The 20945-nt window shown below is 50.0% G+C and overlaps 1 protein-coding gene and 1 long non-coding RNA gene across 2 annotated transcripts in view; both read right to left on the reverse strand.

Moving 5' to 3' along the window:
- Positions 1–418: 418 nt before the first annotated feature.
- On the reverse strand, positions 419–10066 carry OAF (out at first homolog). Its single transcript, XM_068418366.1, has 4 exons — positions 9710–10066; positions 3276–3410; positions 2527–2707; positions 419–2018 (listed from the first exon to the last, which is right to left on the reverse strand). The coding sequence occupies exons 1-4, from the start codon at positions 10064–10066 to the stop codon at positions 1744–1746; spliced, it is 948 nt and encodes a 315-aa protein (XP_068274467.1). The 3' UTR covers positions 419–1743.
- An 8460-nt stretch (positions 10067–18526) lies between these two features.
- The window catches only part of LOC137673552 (uncharacterized), a 143821-nt gene continuing 141402 nt past the window's right edge, over positions 18527–20945 (reverse strand). Inside the window, exon 5 of the long non-coding RNA XR_011049756.1 lies at positions 18527–19053. This is a non-coding gene — a long non-coding RNA (uncharacterized lncRNA). The remainder of the gene's footprint in view (positions 19054–20945) is intronic.

Genomic DNA, 20945 nt, shown 5'->3' on the forward strand with positions numbered 1-20945 from the left:
ACCCAGACAAGTCTCCAGCCACATCTATGTAATATCCCTTCATGGGACCCCCACCATCACTCAGCGAGAAGAGCAGGCACCAGCCTCCCTAATCCCAGGACCTGCTTCTACTGCTGGTCTTTTACTGCACCAGAGCTCAGGCTCAAAGCTTCCACAGTTGCTTGCGATGAGTCAAAGCTGTCTCCCTACCGACGGGCTGGGTGTACGGTGTGCTTGAGATGCAGGGCCACATCGGTAAGTGCTGCGGAACAGCAGGATGCTCCCCCCCACCCATGGGTCTTCAAAGGCCTCGGTGCAGGCTTGGACTTACAAGTAAGGGAACAACTCTTAATCAAGAACCCAGACAACTGGATCACACACAGAATCATGATACACAGAGACTCTTTTAGGCCAGGGATGCTTTAAAAAAATCAGTTTATTTTACCTTACAAATGATAAATAATTTGCTTTAAAAAAATCATTTCAAGTGTGTTTTACTTCATGTTGCAATATTAAAATACCTTTCCCTTCTCCACCTAAGTGATCAATACAAAAATAATTGTGACCAAATTCTTTTTTTTTGACAAAATTCCTGTATTTTAGGCAAAAAGGCACATTGTGAAGGCTTTTCACCAGGAGGTACAGGGGTTCACAAAGACCCCAACAGCCTCTCTCCCCTCCCTGCTTGTTCTAACTTGAGTGGAAGAGGACACAGGAACCAGGCAGTGCTCCTGCAGTGCTTTTTGTCTGATGCCCTCCAGGTATATACCAGGACTAAGGTCAGCTTCAGTGTTGTCCCTGTTTTACATATAGGGGAAACCAAGGCACAGAAAAGCAGTACAATTATCTAAGGGCTTCTTGAGAATAGCTGGCATAGTAGGACATAAAACTGGACGTAGATGTAGAATGTTGTCTTCTTCAAAACGACCATCCGAACCCACTTGGGATCATCCTCCCCCCTTGCAACCACAACGTAATGATTGTAGTGACAAGTCTCTAGATGTTTCTTTCTTTCTTAGTGGGAGAGTCACAGGACCAACACAAAAAGTTGGGCCTTCATTAGTCTAAACAGGGATTAATTAGAGCCCTTGAGGGGCAAAAGTCATTGCTGGGATATATCCCCCCATTATATCTTCTAGCCATAGGAAGGCTATAACAGCTAGTTGGACACTAGAAAAAGCTACAGGCAGGCTCTTGCTTTGGGCAGGCTTCGTACCTTACTTGTTCAGGGTATGTGGTCCCATAAATCAGCTGTTTTCCCATTGGGAAATGCTGTTGTGTCACCAGGTGGTGAAGTCAGTGAAGGAGATTCTTCAGTGGCAGAGGTGTTTGACAACCCAGGTCATCAAGACCGTTTCTCTCCCTGCCCTGACCATCAGGATGGTTGAGGCTGATAACTGATCAGAGCTGCCCCCTTTCACATCTGCTAACTCCAGAGCAGGGCGAAACACACCCCTCCCAATGCTTCACCCCAGAAACCTACGTCTCCTGCTTCCTCCAGGAAGCCAGATCTCCTGGCAGCTGGCAGGAGAGCATCAACACGTGGTGAGCTGAGCACGCTTATCACAGTATGAGGCAGTGTCAGTTGGGGAGGGAGTCACAGGGGCCAGAAGGAAAGGCACGCACACAGAGCTCTCCTGGTACAAGGCACCGCTGTGAACCATATTCCTTCTTTGGAGCAGCCAGCTCCAGGAGGCCCTTAGTGTCATAAACGGTGGCAGGAGGCAGATGAGCTGCCCCTTGAAAAGGTCTGGCCCAGCTCTGCTAGGTCTCCTCGTCCCAGAGACACAGCTGCTTCTGCGGCACATAGTAATCGAAGGTGTAGCCCTTCTGGCAGCTGCGGATGCCACATTTGTAAGAAGAAACCTTGCCCCCCGCATCACGACTCTTGCAGTACTTCAGCATGCACGGGTACCACTCGATGCTCAGCGAGTAGCTGCAAATGCAGGGTTTCCAGCGGTCTGCACACAGCTTGCACCGCTGCAGGTCAGGGAGATCAGCTGTCTGCGGCAGGACCTCGAACATGGAGCCATCCACCCCTGCGGGAGAAAGCAGAGAGACATTGCTCAGGGTGCTGCCAAAAGGAAAGGCCAAAGGAGAGAGCCACCAAAGCATGTGTTGCTCTCTCTGGACAGTCCCCAGGACAGCTGAGGAGAATGAGGGTACATAGAGAGCATTTCCAGGGGCTGTTTGGACACAAGTCTGAACAGGAAGCATGGGAGAAGAAAGGGTCCTGGGGAAATAAGCCAAAAGATACATAAGGTGTGTAAAGAACATATTTCTTCTGGGTGATGGATCAGGTGAAAAGTTACCTTGAAAATACCTGCCTCAGGTTCACTAGGAGAGCACCACCAAAGAATCAGCTATGCTAACAAATAGACTAGTGCAATGGGATGTGTAAGCGATACACATGCCTCACCCACCATAAAGACAGTGAAAGAGAACCAAAATGATCTGTGCTGATCACCAGAAACCTGGCAGGTGAGGTCACCACAGAGTGCCAGCTTGCTGACAGGAGCAGTTCCCACGAAACTGAAGGAAACTGACCTTTCTCCAGCCAAAATTTGACATCTTCTTCTCGAGTGTAAATTGCTTCTCTGGCCTCTGCACAGACATTGTGGATGTGAGAGCTCAGCTGGGCCCCCTTGCTGAAGTTGACAGCTACATCCATGCTGAGATGCTCCAGGCCCCGCACCTCCTCAGCCTGCCGCACTGTCCTGGGGTTTTTCTGCAGAGGATGAAATAACAAAAACTTGAATCCTGGTTGCAACAAATTATTCCTTATAGCACATCATGATTTCATGCCAGGATAAGAAGATGTGCAAATGGATGTTCCTCTGTAAATGCACCTGCATCCTATCTGGATGGAAGGCACTTAAAAAACTTCTTGCTGATGCTGAAACTGATGATAGTTCATCACTGCTCTGATTTGCCTGTGATCATTTCTCAATGCTTTGTTGTGGTGAAAGGTCCCAAATCAGCACTTACTTCATTGGGCAATGTGGGGCAGGGATTTTCATGGTGATAGCTCTAGCCATCCACCAACCCTTTGATACAGACCAGGCTGAATTAAACCACGCCTCCTTCTAGTATTTTAGCAGAACAGGATCAATACTATTGATGAACTTAGTTTAATACCGAGTCCCTCAAGCAGGAGGGGTGGTCAAAGGAGGGTCTGATATCTGAACAACCGGGCAGCTGCCTGGGAAGGGTATCCAGGCAGGACAGCTCTAAGAAACCCAGGATGGACTGGAGGACGGAGCTGGCCCTGAAGACAGCTGCAGGGTGACTCTCACCTGCCGCAGCTTTGCCATAGACTCGCTGGGGATGATCTCGTTGCGGTGAAGCCGTGTGACGAAGCAGAGCGCTTGGAACTGGCTCTGGCCCCTCTCCAGCTCCCCTAGGATTAAGGCACGGAAGATCTTCACCTCCTGAAAAAGAGATAAATAAACAGAGTGAGAGTCACAGACCTTTGGCATCAGCGGGGTGAACCGAGAAGTCACGGTCAAAGAGAAAGGCTCCAGCCAAAAGAACAAAGTCAAAGGTCTCATACTTCTGCTACCTGAGCACAGGGGTGTAGTCCCAGGTTCAATCCCACCCAAAAGCCTGCAGCATAACAACTGGTGTCTGTAAAGATGTACGGGTTTTCGCAATCCCACTGTGGCAAAGACAAATTGCTGCCAGGTCACATCCCACATCCATGGCTTCCTCAAACAACAGCTGGGGCTTTCTGTCCTTTACCAGGAAGGGAGGCAAGCCTCCAAGGAGTCTCGCTTTGTTTTGTTAAACAAATATCACATAGCCATTATCTCCATGCATTACTTAGGGCAAACAGTCCCAAATTTCCTCTGCTGCCTTCTCTTACTTGCTTCTGAGCAACTGGTATCCTGAAGAACAAATTATTCATTTCTGAACCCAACAGCATGTGGAACAGAAATGAGAGTCAAATTGTTAAAGCCAGAAGGACCTCATTACGATCAGCTGCAGCTGACCTTTTCTGCCTGGGTCAGTAATTCCAGCATTTTATATAGAGCTTCTGACATGGATTGTAGTCCATCTCCAAAACCAGCTTGGAAACGAGGCACAATTACCTTCACGTAGACTCACAGAATACCTTGTTCAATAGCAAAACCTCCCTATATCCTGTTCTGGCACAAATCAACACTGATTTCTATGCAGGTATCAATTCATCTGGCCTCTGGCTTCGGGGCATTTGTATACTCTGGGAATCCGTCATCCCCCACCTTGGTGTCAGACCATGCTACTACAAGGGCTAAGCAGACGGATCGGAACGGTGCCTCCTTCTCAGTATGAAAAGCAATTATTGCCTTTTGGCACCCACCCGCAGCCGTCGCTCTTAACAATGTCCTCCACAGAGAGCTGGACAGATATTGGTGGCTAGGGACCAGCAAGCAGAAGCTATGCCAAGCTGCTAAGATCATTCCTCTCCTCCTGAGCTATTCCTGTTGTACGGCTCATAAGCTCGGCTTCCTCCAGACCTCTTTCTGCCCCAAGAAGGGAGACTTTCTCTTTTCTACAAGCTCTAAGCAGTGTCTGCCCTGAGTTCTTCTGCACACTGGCTTACACAGCCCACTATTTATTCTCTGCCTTCTCTTCCACGTCCCAGCCAGCCCTCTGCTCCCCACCTGCCTGCCACAGCCCCTTCCAGACAAATCAGACAGGCTCTGCGCCTGGCTGCCTGGATGGACGGTACATTAAACACCGAAGCTAGATCTTTATCCAAGTCAGCCACGCCACCAGCTCTGCTGATACTGCTGCCTGGTAGAGCGACTGCCCCGAGCAGCCACCCTCAGCCCCTGCAAACCTCCCCATGCTGGGCTGGGGTCCCCCAGAGAGAGGGTCACCACTTCTCCTCCTCCCTGGGTCCCCAGTGCTTCTGGCCCGTGTCCCTCTCCCAGCTCTGTCTCACTCCACAGCATCTAAAGGAAGCAACTCTGGCGTGAAGAGGGCTCTGGTGCTGCCTGAACTCCAAGTGTCAGGGATTTCCAGCACTGGGAAAGACAAGGATGGTCCAGGTCTGCCAGCACTGAAATAGCCAGTGAGCCAACAAACAGTTTTAATCAAGCTGTTTTGTTCGAGGAGCTGGCTCCTATGGCACGCCTTGTTCTGAAGAGTGAAATCCCACCTTCACCTGGCTCAAAGCAAGCCTTGCTGTGGATTTCAGAGCAAGGCTAAAACTGCCACATGCTGGCCCATTTTCTGTGACACTCGTACCCTGCAGTGACCACTCTCTCCTGAGCAAGAAGTCAGTCTCTTCTTTTCCCCAGCCCTGCTTCACCTCTCTGTCTCAAAGCCTTGTTCAGCTTTCCCAGCTCTCCCTGCCCTGGCTATGCAACCTCAGGTGGAGCAAGAACTGAAGCTTATCCCATCAAAAATATGTCACGCTTCTTAGACGGAAAGAGCTACCAAAGTTTTTCCTACTCAGAGCGAGCCTTTCCCTCCCCAGCCACCTCACCTCTTTCCCACCAGCAGCAGCAGGGTGAATCAGTGCCAAGGTGGGTACCCAGCCAAGGCAACAAACAGTACCTTTAATTCTGGGTTTCTGCAGAATTTCCCAGCAGGGAACAAGTCCCAGCAGAACACTGCCTTTGCAACACGGGGACTCTCCGGATGAACTCATCACGGGGGCGTTGAGAATCCTTGGCCCTGACCCACGCTCGTGTGGCGGGTACAGTTACAGCTATTGTTTAGGTTTGGACGACAAACGCTTGGTGTAACGGAGAACAACCAGTTCTGCAGCCGTGCTCTAACCATGGCACTGGAGGTAACCGCAGCCTTGGCTTTCACAGCAAGGGGAGAGCAGCTTCTCTTTCCTAAAGGCAGAAAGGAAATGAGTGCATCCAGCTCCCAACAGCCCAGGTTGCCTGCACCTACCAAAGGGACTCCCAGCAAAGAGCAGCCTGCAAAGAGGAGCAGGGAAATCATCAAACTTCTTCCCTCCTCGCACTGTCCTCAGCCAGCTCCTCCAGGGACTATCATCTGGGGCGCGAGAACAATTCAACCTCCATTTCTAGGGTTTATCCAGTAGAGACTTACAAGCCTGTGTGGTCTAGATCCGAGCCCAGCATCTTGACTTCACATTGAGGGGAGCAAACCAGTTCCCAAGGAAATAAATTATTTCAATGCCTTCCTCCCCGCAAGCCATTCAGCTTTCCTGCCAAATTTCTCTCCCCCAAGGACAGCAGTGCTGCTGCGAGACCCGCTTTTGTCTTTGCTGTCGCATGCCTGCTCAGAGCCGGGGGTACATGCAAAGGGCACGCACTGCTTGGGGCACTGGGCAATGCCAGCACTCCTGCGCCCAGTTCCTTCCCCTGTCAGCAGCCTTTGCTGTGGCCGGGGCCCTGCCTGCACTGCCCCTGGGGAACAGCTACAGCTGGCCAGAAAGTCATTGTGCTTGTAGGACACAGAGAATGTGTTATTGCATCCACACTGGGGTTCCAGCCAGCTGAGTTACCCTGACTGGCTGGGGATTGTGGTTTTTAACCCCTCTTCTACTGGAAATGGCTAGAATGAAGATGCTTTGGTGCATTGCCTCATACTCAGCTATCTGGCATAAGGAAATTCTCAAAACACAACCCCAGAATATCACATAACATCAGCTTTATTAACAAGGAAACTGAAAGGACTGGCAGTGCAAGCATTAAAATACCATTACCCATGTTTTCTCCTTTGTGTTTCCAATGCATCTTTTCCAGCAATGAAAAGGAAAAAAGGAATTTTTCTATGTCTTTGTGCTGACCTTGGAATAAAACCACCCACTTCGTTCTCAGGCCACTGTTTAACAACTGGCAAGATCATTCTATTCAAATTAGACACAGTATTTAGGGTTGCTGTCCCTCCTCACTCTTTTTTGCAGTATGTTCTATACCTGACAGTACTACATAGGAAAAGAAGAAGTGTTTTCATCACATTCTTTCAAACTGCAAGAACAGAAATGGTCTTCACTATTGCACTGCCCAGAAAACATCAAGTCCCTGTTTGGACTCCTGCTGACCAGTTTGTGCTGCACTAGAGAATAAGAAAAAAAACCTGGTGTGCTCCGAGGACATGCCTCCTTCAGGTTCAGCTCTGGAGGGGAGGCAGGGGTGGAAAATCCCACCTCTGTGGAAGACCCAACCACTGCTCAAGTCTCACCCAGCATCCACCACTATCAGAGGAGAGAAATAAACTGTGATCTCATTGTAACTCCTTTCTCCTCCAGCCCCTGGTCTAGCAGCAACTTCTTGTCAGCAAATAAAAAAAAAAACCAAACCCTGCCTTTGGACTAACCCTCTGCAGTTTAAGCCAGAGAAGTGGAAAAATCATTTGTGCAAAACCCCAGCACCCTGGCCACAGCATGACCGCACAACCTGGCTTGGGAAAGCCAGATCAACAACCCCAGCTGCTTTTACCAAGGCTGAGAGCCTCAAGACCTTCTCTCTGGAGAGAAGAAGTTGTGTAATGAGCACCAGAGCAGAACAGGGAAATGCCTGCATGCAGCCAGAACAGGTCAGAAGGGGAAGCCTGGCCAGGCAGCTGCCTGCTCACATCATTACTCACTGCACTGCAAATTCATCTCCTCAGTCCTTTATGTTTTTCTGGCTTTTTCCAGTTATTTTCCAGCAAAGCCATAAAACAGAGAGAGTCAGTACCTAACTGCTCTAAAACTGAAGATTAGGAATGGACTTCTGCAAGTCTGATACTGGCCAAGCCTTCCAGGGACCATCTCCTGTGTATTTTCAGCAGGAGCTCAGGGTTTGCATGGAGCTAAGGATTTAACATACTGATGTCAAGATACCTTCAGAGAACCCGTCCCTAGAAGCAGCTCAACTATAATAAGGATGAGAGTGAGAGAAGAGCTAACATGCACTCTGTTGGGTTTGTAGATGAGATTTGAGAGCAAGTTCTCCTCAAGAAGAGCTGAAGCAAGTGAAAAATGATGAAACAATCAACAGCTCAGGACACCAGAAGTCCCCAAGTCACATCCAAGGCTCCCAAAGAGACTACCTAGAGGATCTGCAATGAGTCTGGATTTCCCTTGGCCAGGAATACGCTGTGGTATGCAAGTTTGCAATCTGCAGGCTTAGGAGCCCTTCCTCCCTCCCTTAATTTCCCTGGTGTACCATGTCTTCTTGCTATTTTTTTTTTTTTTTTTTTTTTTTAACAGGAGTCAGGGGACTGCTTCCGTGCATGCATGCTGGAGTACATGGAGCATGCCATCACTTCCAAAATCACCATGGCTTCTGCTAGCATCTCAGAAAGAGGTGGGCTTGACCCTGCACCCTCCAGATGGAAGAGGGCCATGTGAGAGGCTTGCAAGGAGACTGGGACCAAACAGCATAGCTGAAAGGGGAAGAGGCACCAGAACAAACTCTGGCAAAAGGCTCCAAGGTTCACAACAGGTTAGGACACACCACCTTCCTATCTCATGGGTTTGAGCTTCCTCCTGCTGCAAACCAAAGTCCACCTAAGCAAACAGTCTGAACAGAGGGTTGGAACAAGATAACACTGCCATGCCACCCGGACTGCTGTGCCACCCACGCAGCAGCAAACAGCTCTTCCTTGTGCAATAGAAAGTTCGCTGCATCCAGCCAGGCTTGGCATGCTCCAAAGAACGCCACGCTGGCCCAGAAGCTGCCATCTCCTGCTGAGAAGCATGGGATCTTGGGCTTCAGCTCAGCAAGTACCACCTCCCTGCAGAGAGGCCACCACTCACACAGTGGGCAGGGAGGAAAGGCTCCCCTTACGGGAGGGCTGTTGTCAGTCCCACAGACAGCTGTCAGTCAACCACTTCTCACACCAAACTCACACGTGCTCCCAGAGACAGCAGGAATCTACCTAAGGAACTAAGTGTACCCCACATGCATCGTGGAGAGATATGTCCTAGACATACAGCAGAGCACGAACACCCCCATCCAGGAGTCAGGAACCCGAGATCTCCCCACGGCACGGGCTCTCCTGCCCTGGCCCCGCTCCATGCCCAGCTGCTGCTGAGCCTGCCATGCAAAACAACGCTACTCCCAACTCAGCAAAGAGAAGCGGAGCTGCTAGGGTGTGCGGGGAAGGCTTCTCCACCAATCCCACTAGGTTCTTTACCACCTATTTGCACCACAGAGGCAGCCCAGGTTACAGGTATAACACCATCGGGGACAGCAGCCTGCCTAAATAGCTTGGAGCTATATGTGCAAGAATCGCTCTGCAGAGACCGCAAACAAAGACCCCAGCACTGCCTGAGGGTGGACAGACTTTTCCCGACACATACAAAAGGACTCTCCGTTCCTCAGAAACAATTCTGGCTCCCCGAGCCTCAGCCAGGGTTTTCCCAGGCTCCAAGTCGGTCCCAGCTCCAGAGGGACCCCGTGTACTGATACCACCAGCACTCATCCCACAAAAAACACGCGACAGTCCTGACTTAGTCCCGCTAAGCCCATCTGCTGACCTGCGAGGCACGAAGGGCCCGAGTTCCCACGCCGCAGCCTTTGATCTCCTCCAGCTCAGCCGGGAATCGCCGCGGCAGAGCGGCCCCGCACACCCCGCTGCGGGTTACCGCACCGCCGCCCTCCCGGGGCTGGGGGACCGCGGAGGGGACCGGCTTGCGGCGCACCCGTCCTCCTCGGGGAAAGCCGCGCATCCCTGCGAGCGAGCGCGGACACACACACACACACCGGGACACCCCAGAGCCCCCGGAGCCGCCCCGACAGCGGGGCAGCAGCCCCAGCCCGCTCCGTACCTGTCTGAAGTCGGCGGTGAGCGTGACGAGGGCCCCGTCGGCCGTGCGCAGCTCCAGGCTGATGCAGTCGGAGCCGCTGTCGGCCTGCAGGCTCTCCTCCGTCACCTGCCCGCCGGGCAGCCGCACCCGCACCCGCAGCTCTGCCCGCGCCGCGGGGCCGGGCAGCGGGGCCAGCGCCAGCCACAGCAGGGCGGGCAGCGCCGGCAGCCGGCGCCGGGGGCCGCGCATCCCCCCCGCCGCTGGGCTCAGGGCAGCGCCTGCATGGGGCGGCGGGCAGGCGTGGGAGGGGGCCCCGCCGCGGCCCCAGCCCCGGCCCCGCTGGGCTGGCTCGGCGCGCCGCCCGCTCGCCCTTTTCATTGAAGCCCTCGGCGGGCTCTTCCCTCGCCCCCCGCCCGTCACTTCCTTCCCCAGCCCCCGGGACCTGCCCCGCCGAGGCAGCGCACCGCCCCGCCGTTAAAGGGCCAGCGCCGGCCGCGGGGAGGGGCGGGCAGCGTCCCCCCGGGGCCGGGACAGCGAGCTCGGTCCCGGCCACGCACCCCGCGCCCTCCCGCCGGCCGGGTGCCGGGAGGATGCGCAGGCATCTCCTCCTGCCAGCGTCGGGGCTCTCCCGCACTCGCTTTTCGTTGTTTTTTTTTTTCCCTTGGGATACACAACTCCCTACAAACTGGCAAGGAGAAGGGAGGGCAGCGTTAACAACAAAGCCCAGCTCTCCCGCCTGCACAAATGCACATAAATCAGAGTCCTCTAAACAGGCGGTTGCTGCGAATCAAACAACATTTACATGATCGCTCAGGCTGCTCTCGGGGCGCAGTGTTACAGCTCTGTTGTGAGGCGCGCTGGATGTACTCCTGCCCCGGAGGGTGTAACGCAGCCACTTCAGATTCTCTTTCACAGGCATGTGGACCTGGGTCCTTTCAGACTCTGCAGTTCACAGTCAAAAGGCTCCAAATCTGCCCTTCACCCACCCAGTTCTGCAATCACTTCCAGATGGGCAGATGCTCATGAAGGGCCCCTTTGATTTGAAAAGGTCTCTCTGCAAACACAAAGGTCACTGCCGCAGCAGGATCAGGGCCTCAGAGAACGAGCTTTGCGAGGAGAAGCACAGAAATAAATAGAAAAAAGCATTGAAATCCACGCTTCCTGGCAAAGAGATCACTCTTGTCCACGAAGTGCTTTTTGTGGGACCTCACACAAGTTTTAACCCTAACTTTTCATAGCTGCCCTCAAACAAATAGTCCCCTTGAAATTGTCTCCAGAACTAAAAATAAAAGCAGAGGAGAAGAAAAAGTTAAGATGTGAAAACAAGGGAGAAAAGAAACGGCTCAGCTCAGATACAGAAAGAGAGGGAGGGCCCACAAAGTAGAAACGTACAAGATGACAGTTCCTCATGACAAAAGCTGCAAAGGAGAAGGCCCCACTCACAGCGTCTTTATTCAGAGGAGATTAAGCAAAAAGACAGGAGGACTCCAGCAGGAAAAGTGCCCTGAGGTCAGTGGGCACCGCTAACCCTTGGAAGACTTCCAGTCCGAAGGGCCATACTCGTTTCTCAGCCCAAATTGGGAATCAACTTCCCTGCTGCACTACGGTTACTTCAGGTCCATCAGCTTGCAACCGAGCCCCAAGCACCAGAGCAGAGCGTGGTCCTGTGCCTGTGCTGGAGGATAAAGGATGAAGGGAGATAAGGCTGCACTCCCTGCAGCTCTACACGTCTGCGGGAACACGCTCTCCCAGCTGCAGGTTTTAGCAGTGCCCACTGCGTACCTGGATCCTGGGGTGCGAGAGGCAATTCAGGACTGTCCGTCACTGTGTTGCCGAGCTAGCAAATTTGGCTTGACTAAGTGGTATCATTTTTCTCCTGGGACCTCCTAAAGCAAAGGAAATCAGAAAGCAGGCTGTCTCAGAGAGCTCTTTCCAAAGCTCAGCACCTTGCCAGGAATGCTGTAGTCCTGCAGATCGCAATTTGAGCAGGGCACAACTGAACCTTGAATCTGACCTGGGAATGGTAGATTTGATCCCAGCCACAAAACGAATGGACAAACACACAAGAAATACTGGAGGGTGGGGAGGGGATTCAAAACACTGGCAGGCAACCAAATTAAAGAGCAAGTAGCTCTTTAGCAGATAGCAGGGAACAGAAAGGTAATCAGGGAGCACAGGAGATGAGGACTTTGCTGAGATTTGAAAGAGACAGAAAGCTGACAAGTGAAAGCGACAGACACTGCTGGTCAGCATCCCAGCAAGAGACACGTGAAGGTTAGTGGTGGGTGGAGAATTACTGAAGAGCAAGTACAGCTCAAAGACTTTGGGACAGGTCTGAGTGGCCAAATCAATACTTTACTGGTGTCAGTCAGCCTCTTCTACCTTTGCTATTTGCTAATAGGGGACAGCTCTTCATGCATGTCATCTCTTTTCTTAACTACGGGAAAGGTGAAGCATGCCTTACAGTTCAATGTTCCCACTGCAGGATCAGTTGCTGAGTTGCATTTAGTTTTACTGAATGTTAATAGTTCAGGCCAAGAGTTTCTGGTATGTGTGTGTGCTACAGTCATTTTACTGGGAGGAAACTTCCATTAAAATACCTCAGCCGTGTTTGAGAACAAGGTTAAGGAAAAATATGCTGTTAAAAGAAAACACTCTCCGCTGTGCTTTGTTGTGAAGTTCCAGCAGGGCAGTGCGTGGGAGCAGGGAATTACAATCCGACATGGGGTTTGCCTTCGTGCCTTAGATGCATCCTTTGTCATCCCTGGGGAAAACCACTAATATTTGGCCAAGCTACAAATCTTCATTCTCTCTTCCTCACCTCAAAACTTCATGCACAGAAACTCAGTGTCACGTTGGCACCTTGAAAAACCAGGAAGGGATCAATGCCCGCTAAGACCTGGACTCAAAGACTAAAAGCTTAGAGCCTTGGCAGGCAAGGGAAAAATAGAAGCAGAGAGTGTGAGAAGTCCTACAGCATCCCACACATGGCTCTCTGGGTAAACTGCTTGCAAGAGCCCTGCCTTCCCTGCATGCAAATTTATCAGGCAAACAAAATGTTTGCAGCCACCCCGTCTTCACCACTTTCCACCCACTTGCTGTTGCGTGCACGCTGTCAAGCTGGATGATGCATGAATACCTGCATCATCTTCTCCCTTCGTCCATTCCAGGAATACATCTGCCCTGTCCCTCACCATCCCCCTAAAAAAATCCTTTCCCCTTTTAGTCCAAAATCAGACTGCTGCAACTCTCTCTCATGCAGTCTAGGATGCTTCCTGCCCAACCCCCCGAACACTGGAGTATTTAATACCAAAGACAATGAGGGCCCTTTCCCCTTGCTGTTTTGCCCCAGTGTGAGTAATCAGTCAATACTCTCGAGGCCATTAGCATCTGAAGTTTACCCGCCCATGGAGGAGAGAGCAATAATTACTGCTACTTTCTCATCAACTTACAATAAGCCTCTGTGGCCAGTTTTTTTATTATGAGCATGAAACCAAGGTATTTAAGACACCACAACAACAGTACCACCAATACATCAAAGAGTGAGGATGTTTGCTGTGAATGAGCTGCTTATTCTAAGAAACAATCTTGGTAACTCAGTGGGGAACTGGGCTGTGTGAGGCTGGGCAGTGGGGAAGAGCAGCTTGCTGAGAACTGCTCTGCTGCCAGCAATCTCTCTGCATCCCTCGTCTTCGGAGGGGCAAGAGACACACCTCCTGTCCTCTGCGGCAGAGAGAAAGCAAGCGCTGCTTGTGTCTGGTGACTGGAGGGCTGCAGGGGGCTTTCATGCAGGTGCAGCACCACACCTCTTCCAGATCTCAGCTGATCTTAGTCCCACACAGCTCTGCTGTTGTGGAAACAAGCTTTATCAGTGCCAGCGTGGTTCCCCTCAGAGTGCTGAATCAACAACCACAGTGGTTCCCAAGAAGCTCTAGGTCCTCCAAGTTGTCTCTGCTTCTTCAAAAATGCCTCTTGTTGTCTGTTTCAAGTTGCCTTTGCCTCTAGCATCATGCACTCTGCTGAACAGAAATGCAGCGCAGAAGCCACAAAGCAGCTAGGAAGCCCTGGCTGTCAGGGAAGGCACACATCCAGGCAGGGCACCCTCAGAAGGTCTGTGCCGTACCTAACTGATGGGGCTCTAAGAGTAACAAGCCTTACACATCCAGCCTCAGCCCTCCCTCTGCACCAGCTCCACTGCTCCCTTTAAGCAAAGACCATGGTCCCCAAACCCTTACCTGAACTCCACTGCTGCTAGGATCTCTTCAGCTTGACTTGTCTCCTCAGCATGACCCTGGACCTGGCTTATCATCTTACACTTGCCTGGTGCTCACTGGACTGCTGGCTGAACCAGTTATCCCCAGTAAGCCTGCTCTGCTCACCCTGCCCTGGACCGTGCCTGTGTTGGCAATAGATGCAGCCTTGTCCCACTGCTCACGTTCTCCAGTGGGGCAGCCCGCCTCGGGGTGCTCCATACAGCCAGCTCAGGGGAGGGCTGAGGGGCCTGGGCTTAAATGGAGCTGTGGGGCCCTTGGGAAGAGGGTGTGTGGGCTGAGGCTTGTTGGGGCAATTAGTGCGTGCTGGTGTGCTCAGGGCCCTGACAGCAAGTCTTTTCCAAGTCAGAGCTCAAACAAAGCACTGATGTCAAGCCATATTTCTTTCAAGGTGATTTATTGGGCTGTGTCTAATGAACTGTACACGACACCCTTGCTTGGTTACGGCATGGAGATGGATGGAGCAAGCATCAAGGCTGTTGCATACACCTGCTTGTCAGTGTAAGAGGTTTAAGACTAGATTATGCTCACTTATAACAGACCAGCATCACCCCCACAAAGTGCAACAGGAAAAAGCAAGATCTTGACCCTGCTGAAGCTGGGAAGCATGATGTGCTGTTGGAGGGAGATAGAACAGGAGCTTCAGGAGGCTTCCCCATGCTCCCGGGGCAATGCATTTCTCTGGGAGCTGCTCCCAGCACACTCACAGGTTTGCAGTCCTTCCTGCAGCACTTTCAGGAGGGAAAACACTGCACAGCTCGCTCATCTTGGAGGCTGCAGAGCTGAGCAGAACCCCAGGAAACATCCTGTCACCGCAGCCTCAGGCCTTGTGTCCTGATCAGACTGCTAATCCGGCTAGCAGATCTTGGGAGCCATCCTCTCTCCCAGCCTTCACTGGGCAGCTTGCCTGTGGTTTACCAAAGCTTTCCGTCCCCTGCTCTGGCCTCATCAGGTTTATTTCCCTTACTGGTTGAGGAGAGCTCTGTGTGCACATACCGAGAGCCAGGCAGACTTCTCCTTCCAGCACTCTGGCTAACTGGTTGCACAGACAGAGTTCAGGGCAGTAACGTGAAGGCAAGGGGAAGGAAAACCAGACTTCTGGTTGCGCCCTGAAAACCCACTCAGTAGTTGTCCAGAACAGCCTGGGAGATCTGTCTTCAAAATGAAAATCAACGAAGAACAAGCTTTTGCTGCCTGTTCAGTCCTTGAGTTTCTCCTCTTATTTACACTGGTGTTAATCTCAACTGAAGTTTGTGTAACTGAGGTCAGGGATCAGGCCCAAATGTTCTGCCTTGATTGCTTTAATCTTCCATCCTTCATTTTCATGCCAAACTCTACTTTTAAAGCTACATGAAAGAATCATCAGTGCTTTTTGAAGGATTCAATCAGGGAAACTATTTTGGGGATCTGAACACATAAAAAACATCTTTTTACTATTGTTCACAGCACTGCAGAACTAATAGAGCTCTGGGAGAGTTAACTGGATTTTTTTTTACTCTCCAAGTCCCCCAACTTGTTGACTAAATCCCAGCTATTATCAGGAATATTACTACAGAGGACCTATGTCTTGATCTGAAGCTCTGGGAAAGGATTTGTGTTGTGGTGTTCAGTAGAGATCTTACTGTTACAGAAGGGAATCAGGCTTCAAGTAATTTTTCATTAATCTGTTCAGTGTCCCTTTTGAGTGTTCCCTGCTGCCTCTCCTGAATGCCCTCCTTTTCTCAGCAATTACATAAAACAAGCTTCAGAATGGTGTTTAAAAACAGCTTTACTGTCTTAAAACAATGCCTAGCGTCTTCTGTCTCTGACCTGTTTACCATGCTATTCTCTGTCCTGGGCAATTAAAAGGTTGAGGAGTACAGCAGCTTGCGTGTAATTAAATGAACAGGCCCCAGTGACAGAGCACTGGGAGGTTAACTGAGTGCTCAACCCCTATAGCTGGTGCAGACTCTCTTCCAGAGATGCTGATGTCCTGATTAGATGCACATTAATTGAGATACCATGCTCATTTATGCAGAGGCTGGATGCAGCTGCAGGGAGGATGAGAAAGGCAGAGGAAGGGGGGAGGAGAGCAGCCGGAGTGGTTCTTGGGGTGTGCTGGAGGGGTTCTGCCCCTTTTTCTCCTGGGTAAATTCATGGGAAGAAACTCAAGAGCATGAGCCTGCTCCTGCCATGGTCCGTGTGACCTAGTTCGCAGCTAGGGCAAAACAGGGAAATGCCACAAAGTTAATACCCTTGAAGGCACACCATGCAATACAGATGAGGATCCCTCACAGGGGACCTGAGGCCCCAAGAGAGAACTCCTGAACCGTGGGAGCTGGTGGGGACCATCCACTAACAGTACTCAAGATCTGGGCTGCCCTTCCTTAGAAAGGCCACGAGAGCTGGAAGGATCACGTGGAAGAGTCTGATCTGTCTGAAGGAGAGACTTCAGAGTTCACGCTGATGGTGTAGATTTGGGAGCTACTGGGAAACGCTTGGAAAATCTTCCTTGTGGCTAACACTGTCCTACAGCTCCTTACAGGAGTAATAGCAGGCTCACAACTAAGCAGGCTCATCCACATTGGCTGTGGATGCCCTCTGCAGAAGACTGCACTCGGTGGGGGCCAAAATACATCACACTGGAATAGGACAGTAGCATTTAGTAGTTTTTGTGGGTCAGAACTTCTGTTGTGCTGAAAATTTGGGCAGGCTTCCCTTTTGGTCCAGCTTCTGTCTTCTGCTGGGGGCAGAGTAGAAGTTGTACCTGAAGAGTCAAATTCACATCCCTTCTGTGTTTAACTGGTCTAAATGGCAAGGCAGGCTTAGTGCCCCTTACTTTCTTCTGCTCCAGCCTTTGTCTGTCCCACTCACACAGCTCTGCTCCTTCCCTGAACATCTGGATTCAACTATCAAACAACAGGCTTTCTGTAACACATTCCTCACCTCCCTCACTGCTTCATGCCTCATGGGGTTTGTCCTGTTCACAGAGGGAATAAACACAGAGGGGGGAGGTCAGAGAGAGACAGAGACAGGGCAGGACAAAGGTATTGGTAGGTGAAAAACTTTTCCTTTCCTGAACTCAGCCCTTGGCCTGTTTAACATGGGCTCCCAAATGCTGCACAAATACAGGAATCCCATTCAAACCCACTGCTGTGAACATCTGAAATAACAGCCCCCAAGGACATCTACTGACCCATCTCAATCAGAGCTTGGCTTTCGCCATGAAACACGTGGATTTAGATCCCTTCCAGCTGATTTCTAACGCTGATGTGCTCAGAGCTGGGCAAGGAAATACAAAGCCAGGTCCTCTGTGGCTGTTAAATGGAAGAGCGGCTTTTCAGAGCACTGCTGCTTTCCTCCTGCTGTGGTCTTGGCCAGGGTGTCGAGGGACAGTCTTACACTGGAATTTCATGTCCTGCAAGACCTCAGCTCAAAACGAGGAGTGAGGGGGCATGGCCTCGCCCTGGTGCCTGCTCCCCTTGCACAATCATGGTGTTGGGGACACCAGCAAGTTGGAAATGCTGAGGAGGGAGGTGCCACTATGCATGGGATTACCAGCTCTGAGCTCTCCTTAAGGCATTTGAGTATTTTCCTGGAAAAAGGAACGTGGAGAAGGAAATGCTACTGCTCCCTCAACACCCAGTTCCTTCATGATTAGGGCACTTGCTTGGACAGGGAAAACCCAGTTTGGAGACTACATCACCCAACTGGACACTGATCCCGGAGTCTTGCTTCCTGGCAGAGTACAGTCCTGGCCCCCTGCCATGCTGGGAGAATGTGCTCAGCTGCCCTTTGATGGTGTGATATTTAGTGTATGGGAAAGAAAGGAATAGAAGTGGTATCTCACTGACTGGACTCCCACTGGGTATTCTGAGGAATCCAGTTAGCGAGATGATCTCTACTACATTCCTGCTGGTGCTGACCTGGAAAAGGTTAATTTAAATCAGCACAGTTTATGCTGGAATGATCCCAGTGGAAATTAGAGGGGAAAAAGAACAGGTGGTGAGTTCTTGCTTCGTGTATCTAATTGGGAGGCTGACCAAAGCCTAGATAAAGCAACATCAGCGTTGAGTTAAGCATTATCCTTTAAAACAAAAAGGATGTGAATCTCCTATGCAAGACAAGCCTAGTAAAAGAGGTATTATAAATCTAAGTGAAGCCCTCAGATTCTAAAAGGATATAAATCTAATTAAAGTGATATAAATCTAACTGAAGAAATACACTGTAAATCCAGCCAAAATGATATCCATCTAAGGAGAGCAATGCAAATGCACAAGAAACACCATAAATAAAATCAAAGCAATATATAAGATGCAATGGAAGAAATCTGAAACCTAAATCAAGTGATATAAATATAACAGAATGATATAGAACTAATTAAAGTGATTTATAAAATGGACATTTCAAAAAGAATCACGGCCCACAGAAGATGAGAATAGCTGAAGAGAGGGAGGATAGGTTTATGAACAATAAAAACACCTGCAGCCACAAAGAATAAAACAAGTTTAATTAGGTGCTGTGCTTCAGGGCAGTCTCCAGTTGCAGAAGGGGTCAGGAAAGCTGTTCTTTGCATACAACACTGAGTCACAGTCACTTCTGACCCACGTTACATGAAGGGCAAGAAAGCAAAATGGGGACGTTTGCATGGGGTAAATGTAACGTAGTGAAGATAATGCCAGCGCTGCTCAGGGGAACCCCAGAGTCTTCCTGGGAGCTTTGGGGGATACTCAGTTAAGCGAGAGTTCATGGGAATGAGCGTAATCCCCTGCACGGCTGAATGCACTCAGCCGACTCTATGGGACCTGACGCAGCGGTGTGGGCTGGGAGAGGGTTGAGGGTCGACTCTCGAAGCAGTTGAGAGAGATGGGAATCAATTAAAGCCCGAAGCAAAAGGTCAGGCACGTTTCAGGCAGGCTTTGCAGGGTGCGGTGATGCTGGGTGCGCAGGGCCAACGCTCCGGAGCCGTTCCTGTGGCAGGCAGGGCGAGCTGTCCCCTCTCCCCTCACCTCCTGAGGGGTCCCGCTCCCCCGCGGACAAGCAGACGAGACCAGAGGCAGCCCGCACAGTCCCGTCTGAAGTTTCTTCCCCAGGGAGGCTCATTTCCATTTCAAACTTTCATGTATACAGTGAAGCCACAAAAAGAAAATGAAGTATTTGAGGATTTTTTTCCACTCCAGTTATGAACAATGAACCCCTCCTTCCCGCTTGGCCCCTCATATTTAAAGGCAAAACTGTCCCAAATCTTCTGTGTTTGCAGAGGGAGACAGTGGTTAACATTTTTCTCGTAAACTGGAAAAATGTCACTGGTAGTTTCCATTTTCATCCACACTTTCACATAAAATAAATGCCTAAGGATCTTCTGGTTTTCATTTAAGTGATTTAATAATTGACCTAATGTGACCACAATACAAATAATTAATAAGGCTGTTGCTTGTGTTTGGAAAAATATCAGTTCCAGAAAATAGTCAGATCTGCTCAAAATTCTGTCTTCCTTCAGCTAAAAGAAAGCTCTTTCTTTTCATTCTGAATAATAAACTGTCCTCAGTTCAGCGTTACAATTGAGCTTTTCCCTTCCAAGTGCCGTATGTTTTATACTTAAAAATTTCAAAATTTTGTCGTGCTTGAAATTCATTTGGCATTTGAGCATCTGCAGCAGTCTGAATTTCATTTTTTTCCAGAGTAAAGGAAAATACCTATTTTGTGGAAACGTACTGAAGAGCAACAACTCCCTCCCAAAACCCCCAACCCCAACAATCTAGGTTAGAAATCAGCCTGGAGGGAAATGCAAATATTTTTCTTGCAGATTCAGCTGTAAATGTTTCCTCTGCTTTCCTGGAACATTAATGCAAAATCAGGCAGTCTGTTGGACTGACGGGCCCACTGAATCAGATAGCTTTAAAAAAAAACCCCAAGTTCACCAAAACGTCTGTTCACTTCATCTATGGACAGTTGCATTGCGTTCTTTGTCACCTAATCTTATGTGGTCTTAAAGATCATTGGAAATAGCCTTGTAAACTATTATATTATATTATATTATATTATATTATATTATATTATATTATATTATATTATATTATATTATATTATATTACTTTCTTCTCATCAAAACCATGTGGGGGGTCTAACCATGGGGATCAGCTTGAAACTGGGTTAAACAGCTGGGGATGACCAGGGGAGAGTGACTGAATAAGCCACCCTTACCAGAGCTGTTTGTACCACGCCTCTGTTCGAAGGTGCCTCCAGCAGAACCTGACAGAGCTCATCACCTGGAATCGAGGAGGTGGGCAGGCATTCAGCAGCACTGAAATTCAAGCCTGATTTAGCCCAGGCTGGAAGGAATGAGATGTGACACTTGGAATTAATGAATGAGCTGGAAATTGGAAAACAGGTCTGGTGACTAACAGCTAGAAGTTACACACCAAATCCAGAACGAACTCCTGAGAACCCTGGTTCCCACAGCGGCACGTCAATGCCTCCTGCTTTCCTCTGGCTGTCTGTAACCCTTCCAGTTATTTGAAAACAGCAACAAGCCTCAGCTCCAGTCTGTCATGAGGGAGTAAATCATAACGGTCACTAGAGTTATCCTTCTGTATTAGATTTATATGGTTTTACACTGAGACAGATTTTGCCTCAGCAATTAGTCCTACCCTGAAATCAGATGTGAGAGGGACAGTGCTAGTCCCTGTGAGCACGGGGGCCAGGATCTGGCTCTGTGGATTTCACGTAGTGCAAACGCAAGCTGGATCCAGCCCTGGGACTTAGTGGAGATTCACGACCAGGCTGTTTCTCATCCTGTTCTTTTGCTGAGGTGGTTGCAATCAGTACTGAATACAGACACTAAAATAATCACGGTGAGACAATCAGCAAACAAAAGCCCCAAAGCCACAAAACATTCACTCTGTTCTGTCACTAAAACTTTTCCAGTGGCTACAGGAGGACGAGTGCTGTCCAGACCAGCCTGAAACACAGTGAAAGCACTTTGGTGCATCGTGTGCCATGTGTGC

This window comes from Nyctibius grandis, chromosome 25 (assembly GCF_013368605.1).
Source record: "Nyctibius grandis isolate bNycGra1 chromosome 25, bNycGra1.pri, whole genome shotgun sequence".
Lineage (NCBI taxonomy): Eukaryota > Metazoa > Chordata > Aves > Nyctibiiformes > Nyctibiidae > Nyctibius > Nyctibius grandis.

Coding starts and splice junctions, on each gene's coding strand:
- OAF (XM_068418366.1), bottom strand. CDS start 10,066: ATGAAAAGGGCGAGCGGGCGGCGCGCCGAGCCAGCCCAGCGGGGCCGG. Junction 3,411..9,709: donor TCACCGCCGACTTCAGACAG/GTACGGAGCGGG, acceptor TCTCTTTTTCAG/GAGGTGAAGATCTTCCGTGC. Junction 2,708..3,275: donor CTATGGCAAAGCTGCGGCAG/GTGAGAGTCACC, acceptor CATCCTCTGCAG/AAAAACCCCAGGACAGTGCG.